The sequence below is a fragment of the Trematomus bernacchii genome, unplaced genomic scaffold (genome assembly GCF_902827165.1).
Source record: "Trematomus bernacchii unplaced genomic scaffold, fTreBer1.1, whole genome shotgun sequence".
Classification (NCBI taxonomy): domain Eukaryota; kingdom Metazoa; phylum Chordata; class Actinopteri; order Perciformes; family Nototheniidae; genus Trematomus; species Trematomus bernacchii.
The window spans coordinates 1600110-1619395 of NW_022988007.1; the positions used below are offsets into that span (position 1 = coordinate 1600110).

At 42.8% G+C, this 19286-nt stretch overlaps 1 protein-coding gene across 2 annotated transcripts; it reads right to left on the reverse strand.

Moving 5' to 3' along the window:
* Positions 1-10827: 10827 nt before the first annotated feature.
* On the reverse strand, positions 10828-18560 carry LOC117472127 (myb/SANT-like DNA-binding domain-containing protein 2). Of its 2 annotated transcripts, none has more exons than XM_034117260.1 (4): positions 18132-18560; positions 13961-14216; positions 13812-13872; positions 10828-13311 (listed from the first exon to the last, which is right to left on the reverse strand). In XM_034117260.1, exons 1-4 carry the CDS (start codon positions 18558-18560, stop codon positions 12402-12404), a joined length of 1656 nt encoding a protein of 551 aa, XP_033973151.1. In that variant the 3' UTR covers positions 10828-12401. The 2 variants fall into 2 exon arrangements, with proteins under 2 accessions (XP_033973151.1, XP_033973150.1); XM_034117259.1 differs by having other exon boundaries at positions 13812-13875.
* Between the last annotated feature and the right edge of the window lie 726 nt (positions 18561-19286).

Here is a 19286-nt window from a genome sequence, read left to right on the forward strand (position 1 = left end):
CATCTTCTTCATAAAACTAATAATATGGCGTAATAATCGGGCAGTTCGATGTGTCTAACCATAAGAAAGTATATCGTGCGCACAAATTAATAAAACTTGGCCTCGTTTTATTTAAATTGAGGCCACGAATTACATCTCGTGTGCACAAATTAATAAAACGTGGCCTCGTTTTATTTATTTTTCTCTCTGTGAACCCTCCAGGGCTCCGTAGCTCCGTACTAACTAGCTGAACCAGGAATGTTTTTTATAACCCAAGAGAATACAGTACATGTCTTTCTATTTCCTCTGGTGTCTCAGTACGTCTGAAAAATACGTTCATTCTTCATTCATTCATTCTGTTCACTTCAGAGTCACATATATTTCATTTAAAGTATTATGAGCTGTATTTGGATGTCTGGAAAAATATATATTATTTCCAGTTTGAAAGTTTAGTTAAAGGGCAGTGGCCCACACACCACAGCACACTGCCAGCAGAGTTCTCCTCCTCAGAGGCAGCTTAAGGACATTTCTACTCCACCATGTGGGGACATTCAGCAGGAGCTCTCTATGGCCATCTCCTGGCCGCTGTGTCCAATTACATCTCCCAGGTCTCTATATACAGGGGTGCACATAACTTTTTTAGTGAGTTACTCAGATGAGTACCAGGAGACAGCGTTTGGTACTCACCCCACATGAAGCGTGGTTTTAATAAGTGCAGTCTTCCTCACTGTCCTCCTCAGTGTCTCCTTCACTGTCCTCTATTTACACTTCTTGCATGCTAGATGATGAAGATGCACCTCCCTGTCTCTTTTTAAGCCTCCGATTTGCTTTCTCCAAAACTTGTTGCCAAAACTGTGAAGTCCTTGCATTTCCTGAGGCCAAGTTGAAGGATCAAATACTAAGAAATTATCACATGACTTGTAGTCATATCTGATTTCAGAGGAGGGAAGTAACAAAGTACATTTATTCAAGTACTGTACTTAGGTACAATTTATGCTACTTTGTACTTCTACTCCACTACAGTTCAGAGGTAAATCATGTACTTTTCCTCCACTACATGTAGTTAATACATTTTAGTTACTTCACAGATCTGGATGAATGATGTGAAATATAATCAAGTCTTAAATCAGACTTTAGTTCCACCTGGAGTAAATTCACAAGCTACCCTGCAGTAGCCTATACAAAGTCATTCAAACTAATTTTTAAACACTTTAATGATCAATAATTATAAAACATATCATATACATTATTATGAAATGGACCAATCTGCAAAATGACTACTTTTACTGTCGCTACTTTAACTAGGTGTTGATGATAATACTTTTCTAATTTTACTTGAGTAACACTTCATCCACCTAACCCTGTCTGATTTCAAACTCTTCCATTAACAGCCTGAGTAAGTTTGCAGGCAGCTGTGTGTTTTACTCCACTTTGTTGTAAATAAAACTGCAGCAGCTTGACCACAGAGCGTGAACGTTGTGATCAGCTGATTTTGCGCAGTTCTCCAGTGTGTGCGCGGGGCACAGAATGTGCACAGGGGAGTCTCCCACTGCAGCCAGTTGATGTAGTTTTGGTACAATTCTGTTGTACACACCGACGTTAACAGCAGCTCCGTCTGTGCACACGGCGACCAACTCTGTCGTCCAGTGATCTAAGCCTCTTTCTCCTGTGAAGCTTCACAGGTCCGTCGGTTATGTCCTGCGCGGCACAGCCAGCACCCAGTTCAATCAGTCATAGAAAGTCCGAAGATTTTTGCAGGGAGCGAAACGGCAAAGTGGCTGCTTAATGTCTTTGTTTTTTTTGGACAGGTCTAATAATTTACTCCACTGAGTGTTGACAAGAAACACGTATAGACGAAATATGTGTTTTTGTTTTGATGACCTATCAAGTACGCAAAGGCGCGTTGTGACACAAGTGACGTTACGCATTTCAGATTGTTGCCGCGCATGCGTACCTGCGTACCAGTTATGTGCACCCCTGTCTATATATACAGTCTATGGCAGGGGTGGGCAATTATTTTTTCCATGGGGCCACATGAGAAACTGAAAATATTGTGGAGGGCCGGGCCAAAAGGCTGAACTCAATTCTGCATAATATTAATTGTATTTCTTTATAAAAAGCAGTAAATAGCATTGTTTTGACAAGCTGGTAAGAGTATATGTTATAGTTAAGCAATGAAAAAGTGAGGTTGCCTTACAAAAAAATGTCATTTATTAAATCAAATTTCCCAAAACAATGGTAAACAAAATGAACGTTTTTCACCATTTGTGACTCATATTAGTGAACATTTTCAGTCACATTCACTCAAACACATTTTGAGTTTCATTTACTGTTGGAAAGAGGTTCTTAGCATTCTAAAGACATCACAATATTGTCTTTGTACTCCAAATATTAAGCAAGATACATCATATTGAACTGTCACTAAACATCACTGAACTGTGATTTTGAGAAAAAGGCTTCCAAAGAAAGTGTCCCAGTTCACTGCTAGTTGGTGCCTTTACATGACAACATTTGTAGTCTAACCACCTCATTTGGTGTTTTTAAGTTCTCTTTTCTTGTTCAGTGAGAGAAATCTAGTCTCTGCTGGGCTTTAACGAGTGCATCAAAGTCAGGTTGAATGTCTGAGGTGGAGATGCGAAGCACAGCTGACAGATGATCATCAGTGAGAGAGGATCTATACCTGGATTTCGTAAACTTCATAATTGAAAATGTTTGTTCACATATGTATGCGTGTCCATGCACTCGTTTACCTCCGTGAACAGATCGCTCCCTGTCGTCGTCCCTTTCATCGACCGCATTGCTGCCAGCTCCTCCGTAATCTTGAAGTCCGGTGTTATCCCGCGGACGAATACGAGTAACTGGGCTGTGTCGCGGACATCACAGCTCTCGTCCAAAGCCAAGGAGAAAAAGTCGTAACTTGCCACTTCACGTTGCAGCTGAAGCTCCAGATTCCCCGCAATGTCCTCGATCCTTCTAGTCACGGTTCGCCTGGACAGCGGGACTTGCTCAAATGCGGCTTTTTTTTCAGGGCATATTAGTGCTGCAGAGTCCACCAAGCACTCTTTGACAAACTCCCCCTCCGAGAACGGCTTACTGTTTTTAGCAATTTTGTGGGATATCACAAAGCTGGTCATGGTTGCTGCATCACTGGATGTGTGAAGCTTGGTAAAAAAGCCTTGCTGCTTTTGCAGCTTAGCTAGCAAAGCTTCCGATGTCCGCGCCCTTTCAGCGTCAGTCAAGTTTTTATATTTCTCCGCGTGTTTCGTCTCGTAATGTCGACTCACATTGTACTCCTTAAACACGGCGATCTGCTCCCCGCAAACTAAACACACGGTTTTACCTCCGACTTCAGTAAATAAATACTTAGCAGTCCAATTTTTGTTGAAAACCCTGCATTCAGCATCTACCTTTCTTTTTTTAGCGGACATTTTTTTGAGGGCTAAAGTCGTCTTGTGACAAGGATCCAATAATGTGCACGTCTTGATATACGTATTGCGTCATTATGCACGTGAATAAAAAACAACTTCAAAATAAAAGCAATGCAGCTTTAGTCCATGCATGAGGTAAAGTTAGAAAATATGTTTATTTTGTAATTTCCAATTAGCCTTACACGGGCCGGTTAGAGTCAACCAAAGGGCCGTATGTGGCCCGGGGGCCGTACGATGCCCAGGTCTGGTCTATGGTCTCTACCGTAGACTTTGGCCCAATTCCAATCCGGCCCTGCACTCCATTACTCCCCCCTTCACATGGTCAGAGGTGGGAAGTAGCTAAGTAGATGAACTCAAATACTTTACTTAAGTACAATTTTGAGATACATTAGTATCTTAGTATTTCCATTTTATGCTACTTTGTACTTCTACCACACTACAATTCAGAGGTAAATGGTGTACTTTTACCAGTGGTGAACCGTCAGGGCCTTCAAGGTATTCAGAGAATATCCTGAAACACTCAGATAAAACAAACAAAAAATTCGATTTAATTATATAAATAAAATGTTTATAAAATGTCAATACAATTAATAAATGAGAATCGTATCTGTGTTGTCACAGTGTTACTCTGATTTGTTTGTCTTTCTCGGTCCATGCACTACGCATTTGATGCGGCTTTCACACCGGCGCTTTTCACTTTCTAGCTCCTCGCGAGAGCTTTTCTGGTTCAGCTCCTGTTTCCCTTTTCAGCTCCCGCTCTGTTCACACTGCCCAGAGCTGCCGCTGCTGCGTCATGACGTCACAGTTTACGTCGCTGATTTTCTCCCACAACAACAACGGGCCGGGGACTGCGTCGGGTCGATGATCGTGTTGCTTTTAATCATACGAAGCCAGCTTAAATTAAATAACGACTTCTCCAACCTTATACTTTTCTCCAGAGTGCCGTGGTTCATTGTTTATTAATGTGTTTCAGCGGCATTTAGCGACCGCTGCAGTGCTGGCTGCTCTTCCACGGGAGTTTATTCTCCCGTTAGCTCCGGGTTAGCTCACACGGCTCTAAAGTATTCACTGTCTGACTGTCACACAAGCAGCTGATACATATCCCCAGTTCCCCTTAAGTGAATGTGTGTCAGTCTGAATTGACGCTGTTTGGCATCACAACGCTGTTATGAAAGTTTCTCTGGTATAACATGGGTGATGTTAGCATAGCAACCGAAGCTAAACTGACTACTTGCTAAGCCGTTTTCTATAGGCACATTTTACCGGCGTATTTTTCATTATGATTCTACTTCTGATAGTCGGACATGACAACCTGTATAGCCCATGTATCTCCACAATGATCAATAACAGCGAACGGATGGTCAAAGTAAGGTTTCCTGCACGCCTCGACGTAAGAGACGTAAGCGACGCCGCGTCATAGCTCCGAAGCTCTTGCCTCTGGACCGACAATTTTTTGGAGCTGGAAGTGAACCGCATTCCGGAGCTATGACGCGCCGCCGCTGCGGTGTGAACAGGAAAAACCGGCGCTTTTCAGGCTCTAGCTCCCAGCAGGAGCTGGAAAAGCGCCGGTGTGAAAGGGGTATCATAGTGGTTTTGTGTTGGAAAAGAAATGCAACCAATCAGATATTGTTCTGGGTCTCTACATCCTTCAACCAAGATATTCTATATCCTTGATAGAATGCCCTGGCCCTTACGTATCGTCCACACGGTTCCGTCGCCCAACAGAGACGCTTCCCATTCACTTTGAATGGGGTACGTTTGATTTTTTTCGTTTAAACCAAAAGCCAAAAAAGGAAAATACCAGCCTTTTTTCCTTTTTTTGTTTTCTATTTAAAACGAAAAAACGGGAAACCAAAGCCGTTTTCCCGTTGTTGTTGTCTGAATCAAATCGAAGAAGAAGACCTAATTAAAAAAACTGTCCGATTTTGGTTTTTGATAACAACTTCAGTCCGGTGGACCGGAAGTTAAAGAACATATTTCAAAATAAAAGACACCAGGATATAATGGCAATGCTGTACAAGTTCAATCCTGGAACCCAGAAGTCTGACACTGAAATACCACACTCAATGATCAAACCCCTGCCCCCAGAATGCACATGTTAAAAGCCATGTAACCAATTAGATCACTTAGAAACCTGAGCTTGAACACTTTGTTGTGCACAACAATGGAGGCCACTTTTGGAGAGAGAATTAGAGGAAGAGGTAAATGCAATATATTGTATTTTGTCTTCAGTACCATACAGTAACTATGTTCATGTCATCTTCACTCTCAGTAAAGTCATTGTGTCTGATACTGTTATGAGTATTGAGAATAAACCTATTTGTGTGTTTCCACATTGCATGTGTTCATTCATAGTCCATATTTACAGCATGCTACAAATGAAAATGCCTAAAACTTTGACTTGAATTTCTTGTTTATTAATCAACTAATGGACAGTGTTTCAATTCAGTTCATGTAAGCCTTACACACACATTCCTCTTTTGAGCGTCAAGTGATTATGGCCTGCATGTCTTTCTGTTGTAACTCAGCTGTCAGCTTCTTAGCAGTTTAGACAAACATCAAATTCATAATATAGACTAGTTGGACAAAATCATGGTTAACAACTGTTCCATTACTGTGTGAAGTAACAGTTACAGTTACAGCAGCTTGTACAAAAACGTACAGACCTGGGCCTCAGCCCCTCTCTCTGCAACTGGTTGCTGGACTTCCTCACAGAGAGACCACAAGCTGTACGGGTCAACAATAACACCTCAGACACCCTCATACTGAGCACGGGGGCCCCCCAAGGATGTGTGCTCAGCCCCCTTCTCTTCACTCTGCTGACCCACGACTGCAAACCCATCTTCAGCACCAACCACATCGTGAAGTTTGCAGACGACACTACTGTGGTGGGTCTCATCAGTAACAACGATGAGACTAACTACAGGAAGGAAGTGAACCAGCTGTGGTGCCAAAACAACAACCTCTTCCTCAACCTGGAGAAAACAAAGGAGATAGTTGTTGACTTCAGGAGAACCCACCGTCGACCCCCTCTCCCCCTGACCATCAACGGCGCTGGTGTGACGCAGGTGACCAGCACCAAATTCCTTGGTGTGACCATCACTGATGACCTCACCTGGAAAAACAACACCACCGCTCTAGCGAAGAAAGCCCAGCAGCACCTGTACTTCATCCGGAAGCTCAAGCGAGCCGGAGCATCACCCCCCATCATGCTGTCCTTCTACCGAGGCGCCACCGAGAGCATCCTCAGCAGCTGTATCACGCTGTGGTTCGGAAGCTGCACCGCCGCCGACCGCAAGAGCCTGCAGCGCGTAGTGAACTCTGCCCAGAGGATCATCGGTGCCTCACTCCCATCACTACAGGACATATACAACACCCGCCTCACCCGCAAAGCACTCAGCATTGGGGGTGACTCCACCCACCCCTCCAACAGCCTCTTCAGCCTCCTGCCTTCAGGAAGAAGGTTCCTCAGCCTCAGCTCGCGCACCTCCAGGCTGGGCAACAGCTTCCTCCACCAGGCGGTCAGGATGCTGAACTCTCTCCCCTCCCTCCCTCTCTCCCCCTCTCTGACATCTCTCCCCTGAACTTTCCACCCTGCCTCCGACCTTTCTCCCCTGCCCCAAATGGTCCTGGACTCTAACCCCCTAACTCACTTTTCTGCCCATCTCCGCTGCTACTGCACTGAAACTGTACTTTGAACACTTAAATTATATTATTAACATTTCAAACTGTATACCCGGTTATCTAGGCCCTTTGTTTTGTTTAATGTATACCATGTTTATCTAGGCCCTTTTTGTTTTTTGTTTGATGTATATATGTCACACTGTAGGACTGCGGGAAACGATATTTCGAGATTTCTGGATGTACAACATGTAGAATTCTTGACAATAAAGCTGACTTTGACTTTGACTTTGAACTGTTTTAGGGGTCGACTGTATGAGATATCGTTCTCCCGCTTGCTGCTGGGTGCAGGTGAAAGTAGGGCGACAGTTCTGTTCACATCGCTGACATTTGTCACAGGTCAATCTTGCAGGTATGCAACAAACATGACATTGACACACAGCGACAAGCTGGACACTGGATTTGCCGACACAGTACAAACCGGAAGTCAGCGAAATAAAGTTATGCAAAGAGCTTGCATACTTGTATTCTCCATAAACGCATATCTGCATGTGAATGCAGAAATAAACGTATCCTCGTCAGACTTCTGGGTTCCAGGATTGAACTTTTACAGCATTGCCATTATATCCTCGTGTCTTTTATTTTGAAATATGTTCTTTAACCGGACTGCTTTTCTTCATTCTTCAATACAAAACGGAAAATTGAATGAAGTTATTATCAAAAACCTAAACCGGACCGTTTTTTTAATTAGGTCTTCTTGTTATCCGTTTTTTTATTCAAACAACAAAAACGGGAAAAAGGCTTTGGTTTCCCGTTTTTTCGTTTTAAATCAAAAACGAAAAACGAAAAAAGGCTGGTATTTTCCTTTTTTGGCTTTTGGTTTAAACGAAAAAAAATTAAATTTTAAAATCTAACTGACAAAACGGACCCGTCACGCTTTGCCGAACTGCATTGTGGTTCCGTTGCTTCACTTTACCTCCGTTGCTCGCGCTGAAAGTTGATAACATTTCAACTTTTCAAACGTCGACGGAAGCGCCAGCCAATCAAATCATATGCCAGTACAAGCTCTAGCCAATCAAACCGCGTGCTTGTGTGTCGGGGCGGGAGATTAATGTGATTGGTTGTTGGTCGCGCACAAGACACGCCCACCGGCACTCTTCAACGCGACGGAACCGTGTGGACGATACGTTACGTAACGTACACACGGTTCCGTTCAGTATAGCCCTTAAGGTCATTATTTGACCTTAAGGGTTACCGATCATAACTCTTAAGCACACACATACATTTAGCATGGTTTAAGAAATGGGCTCCGTGTTACAAGACGGGTCGGGGGGTTTGGGGGCCCTGCTGCAGACTCTCTGCACGGAGGAGCCGCAGCGGAGCTGCAGCTCCTGATCGGAACAGAAACACGTTCACTAAGCCAAAAAACTATATCCGGTCACAGAGATCTGCTATTTTAAAGTAAAGTAGACATATCGACCCTAAATATAGTCTATATATATCATATATATATATATATATCGTTTTTTGTAAACATATGACAAATGTGCGAGGGTGATGACGTCAGAGCGTCGTCCTATGTGCCGGGGCTGAGCAGTATGGAGCTCAAATGCTTTTTCTCTTGCCGGTTTACCACAAGGTGAGTACCTTTTTATTTCCTGCTTTTTTACACATACTCTCTCCAGTACAGGTTAGCTCTGAGTGTTAGCGATGCTTGCTAATGTAAACACAGACCATATTACTTCCAAAAGACGTTGCACATTGTTTCTGATAGCAACGTTTCTGATAGGCCGTAAAGCCAGCCCACATTTCAGTAATGTCGTCATGATCAAATCTGGAAAAAGTGCATTTTGCATTACATGTTACTTGTTAGACACTTTTATCCAAAGCGACTTACATACTCAATACTGTGGGCAATCCCCACAGGAGCAATTTGGGGTGAAGTGTCTTGCCCAGGGACACAACCGCATGCTGACTGCAGTGGGGTTTGAACCTGTGCTCCCCTGATCCGAACACCAACGCACTAATCCACTGCGCCACAGCCTCTCCATAATAGGGGACCTTTAAATCAGACTTTAGTTAAACCTGGAGTAAATTCACAAGCTACCCTGCAGTATACAAAGTCATTCAAACTAGCTGCACCTTTACCAGCTTCGAGAACATATTAATGCATCAATAATTATAATCAAAACATATCATATGTATTATTCTGAAATGGAACAGTCTGCATAAGTACTTTTTACTTTTGGTACTTTAAGTATATTTCGATGTTAATACTTTTGCACTTTTACTTGTAACTTATACTACTGCTTCTTTCACTTGAGTACAAGATCTGAGTAGTTCTCCCACCTCTTCACATGGTTTAAAGTGTGGAGGGGAGTGTAAGTCATTAAACTCCAACAGCAAGTCTGCATCATCCTGACCTAACCACCTGCCCTACTGAACATGTGCAACACTTTGATTTGGGTCCCTCATGGTCATGGAACACAATGTGTACCTTTAGTTCTGTGCAAACACAAAATAAGACATAAACATGTTATATTGTCAGAGATTGTTGCAGGTCTCCCTTGAAAAAGAGATCTATGATCTCAAGGGACCAATCTGGTTAAATATAGGTTTGAAATGAAATGAAATGAATGCAAAGAACTTCAAGGTGACATTATATATATATAATTTGTTTACTTGGGATCACTTACTACTCACTTATTACTTAGTGTGTGCATTTGATTGTAACATTTTCTATATTTCAGAATAAACAAGCTGCTCATAAACATCTGATTTCAAACTGAAAAGAGGTTTACAAAATAAAATGGCATTCACATTTGTTGGAGTTTATTATAATTATAATTGTTTAATTTCATACGAGAGATGCTGATTCCATAATCATGCTTACAAAGTTAGGATAGCTCCTATTTCTGTCATGAAGAGGGGAGTTTGTCCCACAGCTTGCTGCTGTATTCACCCCCCCCCCCCACACACACACACACACCTTAAAGGTGGGGTAGGTAATTTTGGAGAAACCAGCTCGAGTGCGCTAGAATTTGAAAATACACAGCCGGAAAAAATCTGCCACTTCCTTACAGAGCCCCTCCTCCAACACACAGGAACGCGCACATAACCAATGAGGGCACGAGATAAGTTTGTGCACAGATGGAAGGCTGACAGGCAGGTAGGCCATCCAGTTATTTTAGCCGGGCTGGCTAAATTTATTGGTCGTGCTTTTTACAGTATTACGGCTTCCACAGATGATATTTTTTTATGGATTTTTTGTCAAAGCACTTAAGATATTCATTGCTATCGGGATGTTAAGAGCATTCCATGGAATATAACAAAAAGTGTATCTCAAGCCGGATTCTCAAACTTACCTACCCCACCTTTAAAGGATGAGCAACATTCAGCAGACAGTGAGGCTACAGACAGAGTTCACTCTGTCATGTGGGGGTGGGGGGGCCGGGATATATGTGCCAGTTTGGGGTTGGGGCTGTATAAGATACCAACACAAATGCACCCTCTCACATCCTTAACTAACATGTGATCATCAGTGCTTAAAGAGGCCCTATTATGCTTTTTGGAATGCTCACTTTCCTGTCGTGTGTTCAATAGGTTTTGTGCATGTAGATGGTCTGCAAAGACTCCAATTAGGTGCTGCAGCCCAGGCAGTATGAGAAAAATAAAGAGCTTTTTGAACATTAAAGCATGGAGACATGTCCCGACGGAGACACTGAATACTAATATGATCCTGGAAGTATCCCGTCATGAGCTCAAACAGATACACACGGCCATTTTCACTGTGTGGCAAATGACAGTGAGTGCCCCATTTATTGTTTTTCAAACCAGTAAACATACAAGACGGTGACTTTAAAACAATCACATACAAGACATGGTGTCAAACAATAAAATATAAAATATCCTTTTATATTTATATACTGTATACCCAAACACATGAACATTGCAAGTTTGCAAAAGCAGGAATGCTCAAGAACATCAATAATTTTAAATATATATATTATAGATATATAAGGTACATTTCATATACATAGATTCAAAATGGACTTCTCCATTGCTTGATTCTCTCTACAGTCCTTTCCTGGCACATTGCACATAACCTCAGGAATCATAAATAAGTTAGTTTCTTGGTCAAGGATGCAGATTATTATTTGAACCTGACTAGAAGTTGTAGATCAGTGCAGCCTGGTTTACACCTATAAGCATGATTGTGTGATATCTGAGGGACTGGTGCCAATGCTGCTGGAAACCCATCTGTTGTGATGAAGCTCCACTGACCCACAACCCCCTGCTGCAGCTAGAGATGCTCCAAAGTACTTGCAACAGTACACACTGTGATTCAACTCAAAGTTGTGTTGCCTGTGCAAAACTTGACACACCACTAACCATGTGAATGTGCATTAGCAATACATCGACAAAGTCAGCAAAAGGGCCAAACAGGGAACAAGATATGTTGAAAAAAATCCTTCTCAAGACCAAATGCAGTGCAGGTAATGACTCGGAATCTCCAAACAGCAGCAGGAGATGCAGTGCTTAAAGCTAATGTAGTCTTTTAAAGACAATACAAAACCTTTTCCATTTCGATGCAGCCATGCTTATCAGTCTGAATAATGTAAGTGTGATCATTCAAATGCTGTTGATACACAGGGTCATTGTTCTTCTTGCTGCACAGAATTGTTGTTACAGGCATAAGAGGCCTGTGTCGTTCAGTGTGCTGAATTGAAATTGAATGGAAACTATGCCAAACTGGCAGAGTTTGTTTTGCCCCACACTGTTGGATATACATAGATGTTTTTACCATTTGCATGGAAGCATCTCTAGCTGCAGCCCTGTCACACGTGCAGAACATAAGGCATGAATCAGCAGTTTCTTCTCAACGCTCAATCCAGGTCCACACTTCAACATTTAAAGTAAAGGCAGTTTTTTTAAATAAATACACGCTGTGGTCCCCTCAGTGCCTTGTTTGCTACATCCTATTGAGGTAGACAGATGCATACTGCAGGAGTCACCATGCCAACTCCACCCTCCCTGATGAGGCAATATTTATCTTTAACTTAACCAGCAGCAAAACCTTGGTAGTGCACATTAGCCTAACATAAGTACATACTTTGTGGATGTTGCAGCTCTGTAATACTTAAGTTACTGTTCCCATATCGTTACACAATACATTAGCCATATTGTGCATCATCATTCTTTAAGGACTTAATAATGACAAATCAGTTTAGTAGAGCTGAAAAGGCTGCCAAAATATGGCCGACTATTGCACACATCCATGCTTTGTAACAGACAGAATTGGTCAGCTTTCATGTTGCCTTGACGGCTGTAACCCTTAATGATATCTCCCTACAGATCAGAAACACTGAGTAGTTACAGTGTTTCTCTGATGTTGTACTTCAAGGAACAACCGATAGCAGTTTCCAGGCACTCCACCAGGGAGCCTGCAGAGAGGAAGTCCAGCTCCACCTCGATGAATTTTATGTAAATGGCAAAATGTTGAGGCGACTCTTCACCTCCGTCACTACTCTGGTTTGTGGTGGCGCCGCGGCAGTTCTCCTGCAGGAAACAGGTCACAGCCGAGGGCTCACCATAGCCGTAGTGTTTGCCAGAGCCCTGGAAGTGCTGGAAGAGACTCTGCTGTATGGTCCTCTCCTCTGCGATGCCCAGGTAGCAGTATGTGACATTAGCCCCAGTCCTGTACCAGTTCTGTGACCCTCCCCCTCCATCAGCCTGACCCCTCTCTGACTCACTCTGAGGTAGCTCTTCACTGTCGTTCTGGGGAAAGATGTGAGCGGTGTCGTTACAACATGACACCGCCTCATAGCCGATAGCGTACAGCCCGTAGGCCTTGGGGATGTCCACAGGGAGGAGGTAGTGGGACGTGTCTCTGCTGCAGCCTGCTGCTCTGGACTGGGACACGGGGATCCACTCCACCTCCATGTGCAGCTCCAGGCAGCGCGCCTCACTGATGGTGATGTCCAGGAACTTGTAGTAGACATTCTTCCAGTTCATCTTCTGAACTTTGGTCATGATGACACGGCCCTCCGGCTTCTCTGGGTTGAAGTACTCACGGAGCCTCTTGCCCAGCGGGACCTGCGAGCTGATCTCAGCGTAGTGGTAGCGCACGTCCTCTCGCCAGCGGGTGTTGTAGCCCACACCGAAGATGGCCAGTTTGTTGGAGAGATGCAGCCGGGAGAACTCGGTCCAGGTCTGGAAGTGCTCCCATTTCAGCTGGACCGACTCCAGTATACGAACCACCGTCTGCATCATGTCCCTTTTTCTGCAGAGAACCCAAGATACATTATAATGATGACGTAATAAAATAAGTTTTACATTTTATAAAGGGCACCCTTTGACACAGTATTCAGGGGATGAACTACAATTCTTAAACAAATAACTACCAAGAAGTTAGGAGGAGATTCCTTAAAGTCTCTGTGTGTAACATTTGATCAATTCTGGCTTTAGGGACTCCCTGTGGTAGTATCAAAAAGACACTCTGGCAGACAGCACTGCATATGGACAGATTCAAAAATAAGATAAATCCAAGCTTAATGACATCTTAAAGCTAAGATAATATTTGTTGTATTGTATGAACTAATGCTTTTGGGATACAGGGCCCTGTCCTGTTTTGACTGGCAGAGAGAACATCCCGTTCAGAGAAGTCGTTAAAAATCATTGGAAAAATGACAGTGTTGGCTTTTCAATAGTGTTTTGCAAAGCTTTATACCAAACATGTTCCATTCACAAAGACAGAGTGCTCCATTGTTCTAGTTGACTTACTGGGCTTGTTCTGACAGCTCTATTTGAATCTGCAGAGCTCTGTTTTTAGGCACCTGGATTTCTTCTAGAGGGAAAACAAACACACATATTAGCTCAAACCAACTCTTCCTGTGTTTCTTCTGCTATCTGTCCTCTCACTGCTCACTCACCAGTCTCCATGTCCCCCTCCTGGAAGGCAGAGTCCAGCACCTGGTTGCACCAGTCCTCCTGGGAGAAGTCCTCCAGCGTGCTGCTGTCAGACTCCATCTCCTGGTACAGCCCGCTGCTGTTGATCAGCACGGGGGCGCAGCTCTGGGAGTCCCAGCCCCCCTGACCGAACACCTTCTCCAGCTGCTCGATGGTGTAGCTGCTCTTCCTCTTGCCGATGCCGTGCTCCTTCACACGGCTGTAGCAGCGCCGCAGCGTCTGTAGATTCAACATTCACAGGTTTTATTATCATATGCACAGTAGCTACAGTTAAGTTATGGCAATGGAAATATTAGGTCCCAAGCTCCTCCAACTGTGCAACATATTATATATGGACATAAGAAAACAAATACAATAAATAAATAAAATAAAACTGTATGTAGGGGGAGAATAAAGAACTCACTCAGCTGTTCTTCCAGTACAGTCCGACTGCAGTGGTACGGCTGTACAACCCCCACGGCCCCTGGTAGACCCCCACACACATAGACTGTTATACCCCTGTGCAATAACACTGTCTGTAAATACACAACTTTGTGCAATATACACGCATGTGCAGTATACCCTTGTGCAATTCATACTTTCTTTTTTTTCTCAATGTATTAACAATCTGTAAACATTACCATCTATCTCTTTAATTTTAAATCAACTTACTTATCTTGTTTTTTTAACTTACTGCATGCTTTATTAATAATAACGTGTGCATACTTTGCTATTTTTCATATGCAAGTCTATTCTCTTCAATGTATCTGCACTCTACTCCTGCTGCTGTAACGATGTAAATGTCCCCGTAGAGCAGTGGTTCTCAAACTTCTTCTGTCCTTCCTCACTTTGAACAGGTGGGCCTTTTCAAGCCCCACCTGCTCCTCATCGCTCCAATCAAATGGTAGGCCAAGCTTCAAATGGTCAAATGTATCGTTCTATAACAGGGCAACCTTTCTTAGGATGAGAGCTACTTTCAAAAAATAAAATAAGTCGTGAGCTACTTGTACTCCTCTTTTTATTGTTTTTTGCAGTGTATATATTTAGCACATGTTAACATTATTATATGCTGACCTTTAACCTTCATGTGCTGTTTGGGTCTGTGGGACCCCTTTTTAGTGTTTACTAAAAGAAGATTTGTTTTTAAATGTTGAAGTGAAATGCATCAATCTGGAGCACTTTGAGCACAACATGAATGTATGGAAACAGCTCTCAACACTCAGATGAAAGAGAGCTGTATACTTTTCAATCATCCAAACATCTTTAGAATATGATCACAACCAATAACAAATCATTTCAACTGGTTTATTCTTATCTTATGTTACCTAGTTAGCATTCTTTCTTTTTATTTAGGGAGGCGTGTGGCGCAGTGGATAGAGCCTTGGTGTTGGGATCAGGTGGTCACAGGTTCAAACCCCACTGCAGTCAGCATGTCGTTGTGTCCCTGAGACACTTCACCCCAAAGTGCTCCTGTGGGGATTGCCCACAGTACTGAGTATGTAAGTCGCTTTGGATGAAAGTGTCTAACAAGTAACATGTAATGTCATTTATGCATATTTTACTAATCACTCCCCTTTTAAACTTTTTTTTTTTTTACTGTCCTATAGTACACATTGGAATGATTTCTTACTTTATTTTGTACAACTAGGCTATATTACATAGATAAAGGTGTGCTCTCGCTCTCTCTCTCGCTCGCTCACAGAGGCTGTGTGCTCCTCCGTGGCGATGACGGCTTGCGTTAAAAAATAATAATAAACATAGGCCTATTTGTAAAGTGGGGGGACACAAACAGGATTTTGAAAAGTGTCACGGTTAAACTCCTTATGAAGTGGTGAGATGCCGCTCCACATTGCTTTTCTTCCCGACTGCAAGGACCCAGGTTCGATTCCGGCCTGAGGTCCAAAAAATGTATTTAAAAAAATGTGCGACCCACCTATCACATCTCTGCCCCACACTTTGAGAAACGCTGCCGTAGCGGGACAAATGAAGGAATTGTGATTCTGATTTGTTTGGATCAACTGTATGCTGACAGCAGTGGTGTGTAGAGTACTGTACTTAAGTTCAATTTTGAGGGACTTGTACTTAACTAATTTCAATGTTTTGCTACTTTGTACTTCTACACTACAATTCAGAGGTAAATGGTGTACCATGTACATCCACTACATGTATTTAATACCTTTAGTTACTTTACAGATTTGGATGAATGATGTGAAATATAATCAAGTCTTAAATCAGACTTTAGTTTCACTGGAACATTCACAAGCTTTACTTTAACTATATTTTGATGCTAATGCTTTTGTACTTTTAATTGAGTAACATTTTGAATGCAGGACTTTTACTTGTACCAGAGTACTCCGAGTACTCTGGTACAAGTAAAAGTCCTGCACACAAAAGTATTACCAGAATATTCATATACTCTGCTACTTCTACTTTTACTAAAGTACAATATCGGAGTACTTCTCCCCCCTCTGCCTGACAGACACACAGTTCAGTTTGACCCTGTAAAGACTCCAGTTGCTACTCAACTGTACTGAAGATCAAAATGATGATGAGGACTTTACTAACAGCAAAGAGTCTAAAGAGCTTTCATGTTAAGCAGCAATTAAATCTGTCTTGCTATGGACGGTTTTAGGCTGGAGCCACACGAGAATGGTAACGCAAACGAACCGAAATCGTTATCAAAAAAGTATTCCGTCCACGCGTAATAGGCACCAGAAACGTGTCCTTCCACATGAGACCGCTCGACCCGCTGGAGACGCTGTAGTACATATGCCGGGCCTGTAGCGGATACAACCGTTACCGTTCTCGTGTGGCTCCAGCCTTAGTTTGGATGCATCAATCTGATCTGTTGGATCAGTGTTGGCCCCGAGATGGAGCTCATTAAGCAGAGCCAGGATCAGCGGGTCATCAATGAACTACTTTTAATAGTTACAATTGTAGCTCGTTATGCTGCTGCTGTAACTCAGCACTTCCTGTATGTGCTGCACAATAACGGCTACATTTAATGTGAAGGCAGTGGTAGAGCTTTACTGTGAATGTTGACAATGCTTCTTGTAGCTAAGATTGACTCTATCTAGTTTTATATTTTCTCCATGTCAGGTGGAAGTTACCTCTATTTTTAAGATATGTTTAAAAGAAATAGTCAGACTACTAAACGAGTAATATATTAAGTTATGTCCTCTCTAGACACTATACAGCAGATGTGTAAAACCATAATAAGGCTAAAACATAAGAAAAGAAGAAAAACATATATTTGAGTGGATAAGCACAGCAGTGCAGTATTGGCTCTGATCACAGCACCTCAGCTATAAGCAGGAGTTTATCTTCTCACAACATCAGCAGTCCACTAGAGATTCAGAAGAGCTCCAGTCTCAGGTTTACTCACATAACAATAAGGTTCATTAAGAAACGTTTGGGTAAAAGGGGGCAAATGGTATGAAATCAGTACTAAGTGTAAGGGCGTTTTTTCATGTATATTATATTATGTAAATATTGATTTAAAAAGCAGAACTCCATTTTGTTAATTCTTATTACTTGGAATCTGTTGAAATACAATTTTGACAAACATGTAATCTAAAATATACTTTTGATAAAAAGGAAACATTAATGCATGACATGTGTTGACAGCTAATGCAATGGGGGCAAATGCATACAAATGTCACATGAATATGAAGCATTGACCCAAACTAGGCTGTCCTTTCTGGCTGATACATGCAAGGAGGTGAATGAATAAAATATTTGATGAATGAATGAATAGAATCTTTAGTTAAGGGTTGATTTTACTCTTATAGAGCAATGTGGTTCTAAATAAAAAATGCAGTAACATCTGATATTGATTTGGTGATCATCATAAGGGCACAACTCAACTAAAGACATGTATCCATTGGGTCCCTGTGTCAGATACATGACAATGCATGACCAGTATTTACTGTATAAGATAACATGTTTTAAAGGTTGCATGTTGGTGGGGATACTTGATTCTTACATGGTGGGCTGTAAGCTAGTGTTAAAGGAGAGATGTTGCTGCATGTTAACAAGCTGTACCTGGTCCTGGCCCTCTCTGTCTGTAACATGCATTGCCCCCCCATCAGCTGCATGACAGCTCCTGCTGGTGGAGGAGGGACCTGTCCGGTGTGTCATCTTAACCTGATTTACCTTCATCCTCTCCCGGCACTGGGACGGGGTCCTCTCGTACCCCAGCTCCGACAGGGCTCTGGACACCCGCTCGTACATGGCAGGACCGGGGGCCTTCCCGGAGAACACGGTGCCCGCGACCTCCAGCTGCTGCATCCTCGCCTCCGTCAGCCTCTCGTTGCCCCACACAGCGATAAGGGCGTTAGTCTCGGACGGTGTCCACGACATCCCCCGGCAAGCCGTGAAGCTGTTGGAGGATGAGGCCGCCGTCCGGCCCGCGGACCCCGAGCCGACGTTCAGAGGCGAGAAGCGGTTCGGGGTGGAGGGGCTGGAGTGGTACTGGTTACTGTCACTCAGGTCCTCCGACTCGGGGGATGGCACCTCGGTTTTCAGGATCTTTAACGGCGTCGATATCTCTGGAGAGTGGTCCGCGGTACTGGACGCCGCCATGTTGCCTCTGTTGCTAGGGGGAGGGGGGAGGGGGGTGACGCTCGGGTCTTTACGCTACACGGCGAGGAGAAAAATACGGCGCGGATCCTGAGAGAGGTCCAGAGAGGGATCCTGGAAGAGGTTGACTTTAAGGCAAACAAACAAACTACCTAACAACCAGAGGTGGAAGAAGTATTCAGATGTTTTACTTGATTACAAGTACCATTACATTATTGTCAAAATACAAGTGAAAGTCCTGCCTTCAAAATATTACTTCAGTAAAAGCACAAAAGTATTATCAGCCAATTGTTCTTAACATAATACAAAGTAAAAATACTAATTGTACAGAATGTCCTTTATGTGTGTATATAACTATATTTATAGGCCTATATGTAACATATCTAGATAATATTGTTGCATCAAGTAGCATTTTACTGCTGTACACAAACAAAGTTCAGATTGATATTTAAATAATTTGACTCTTTTGTGACTTAGTTAGTCACCAGTTTAATTTTTAGAGATGCATTAGTAGAATGTACTCAAGTAAAGTACAAGTAGGCTACCTCAAAATTGTACTTAAGTACAGTACTTGAGTAAATGTACTTCGTTTCCCACCTCCGCTAACAACAAACTTCTCTCTACAGTCATGTTTGTGCCCTCACTAAGACATACAGTAGGAGCCTAGTTTTGAATGTCATTGTCTCTCCTACCTCCTTTTGAAAATAAAATAAAATATGAAATATTCCT

Bases quoted from the DNA above. Each gene is read 5' to 3' on its own strand.
- LOC117472127 (XM_034117259.1), bottom strand. From the start codon at position 18,560: ATGGCGGCGTCCAGTACCGCGGACCACTCTCCAGAGATATCGACGCCG. The intron at 14,217-18,131 runs GTAAATCAGGTT...TTGAATCTACAG, and splicing joins AGTGCCGGGAGAGGATGAAG to ACGCTGCGGCGCTGCTACAG. The intron at 13,312-13,811 runs GTAAGTCAACTA...GGTTCTCTGCAG, and splicing joins GAGCTGTCAGAACAAGCCCA to AAAAAGGGACATGATGCAGA.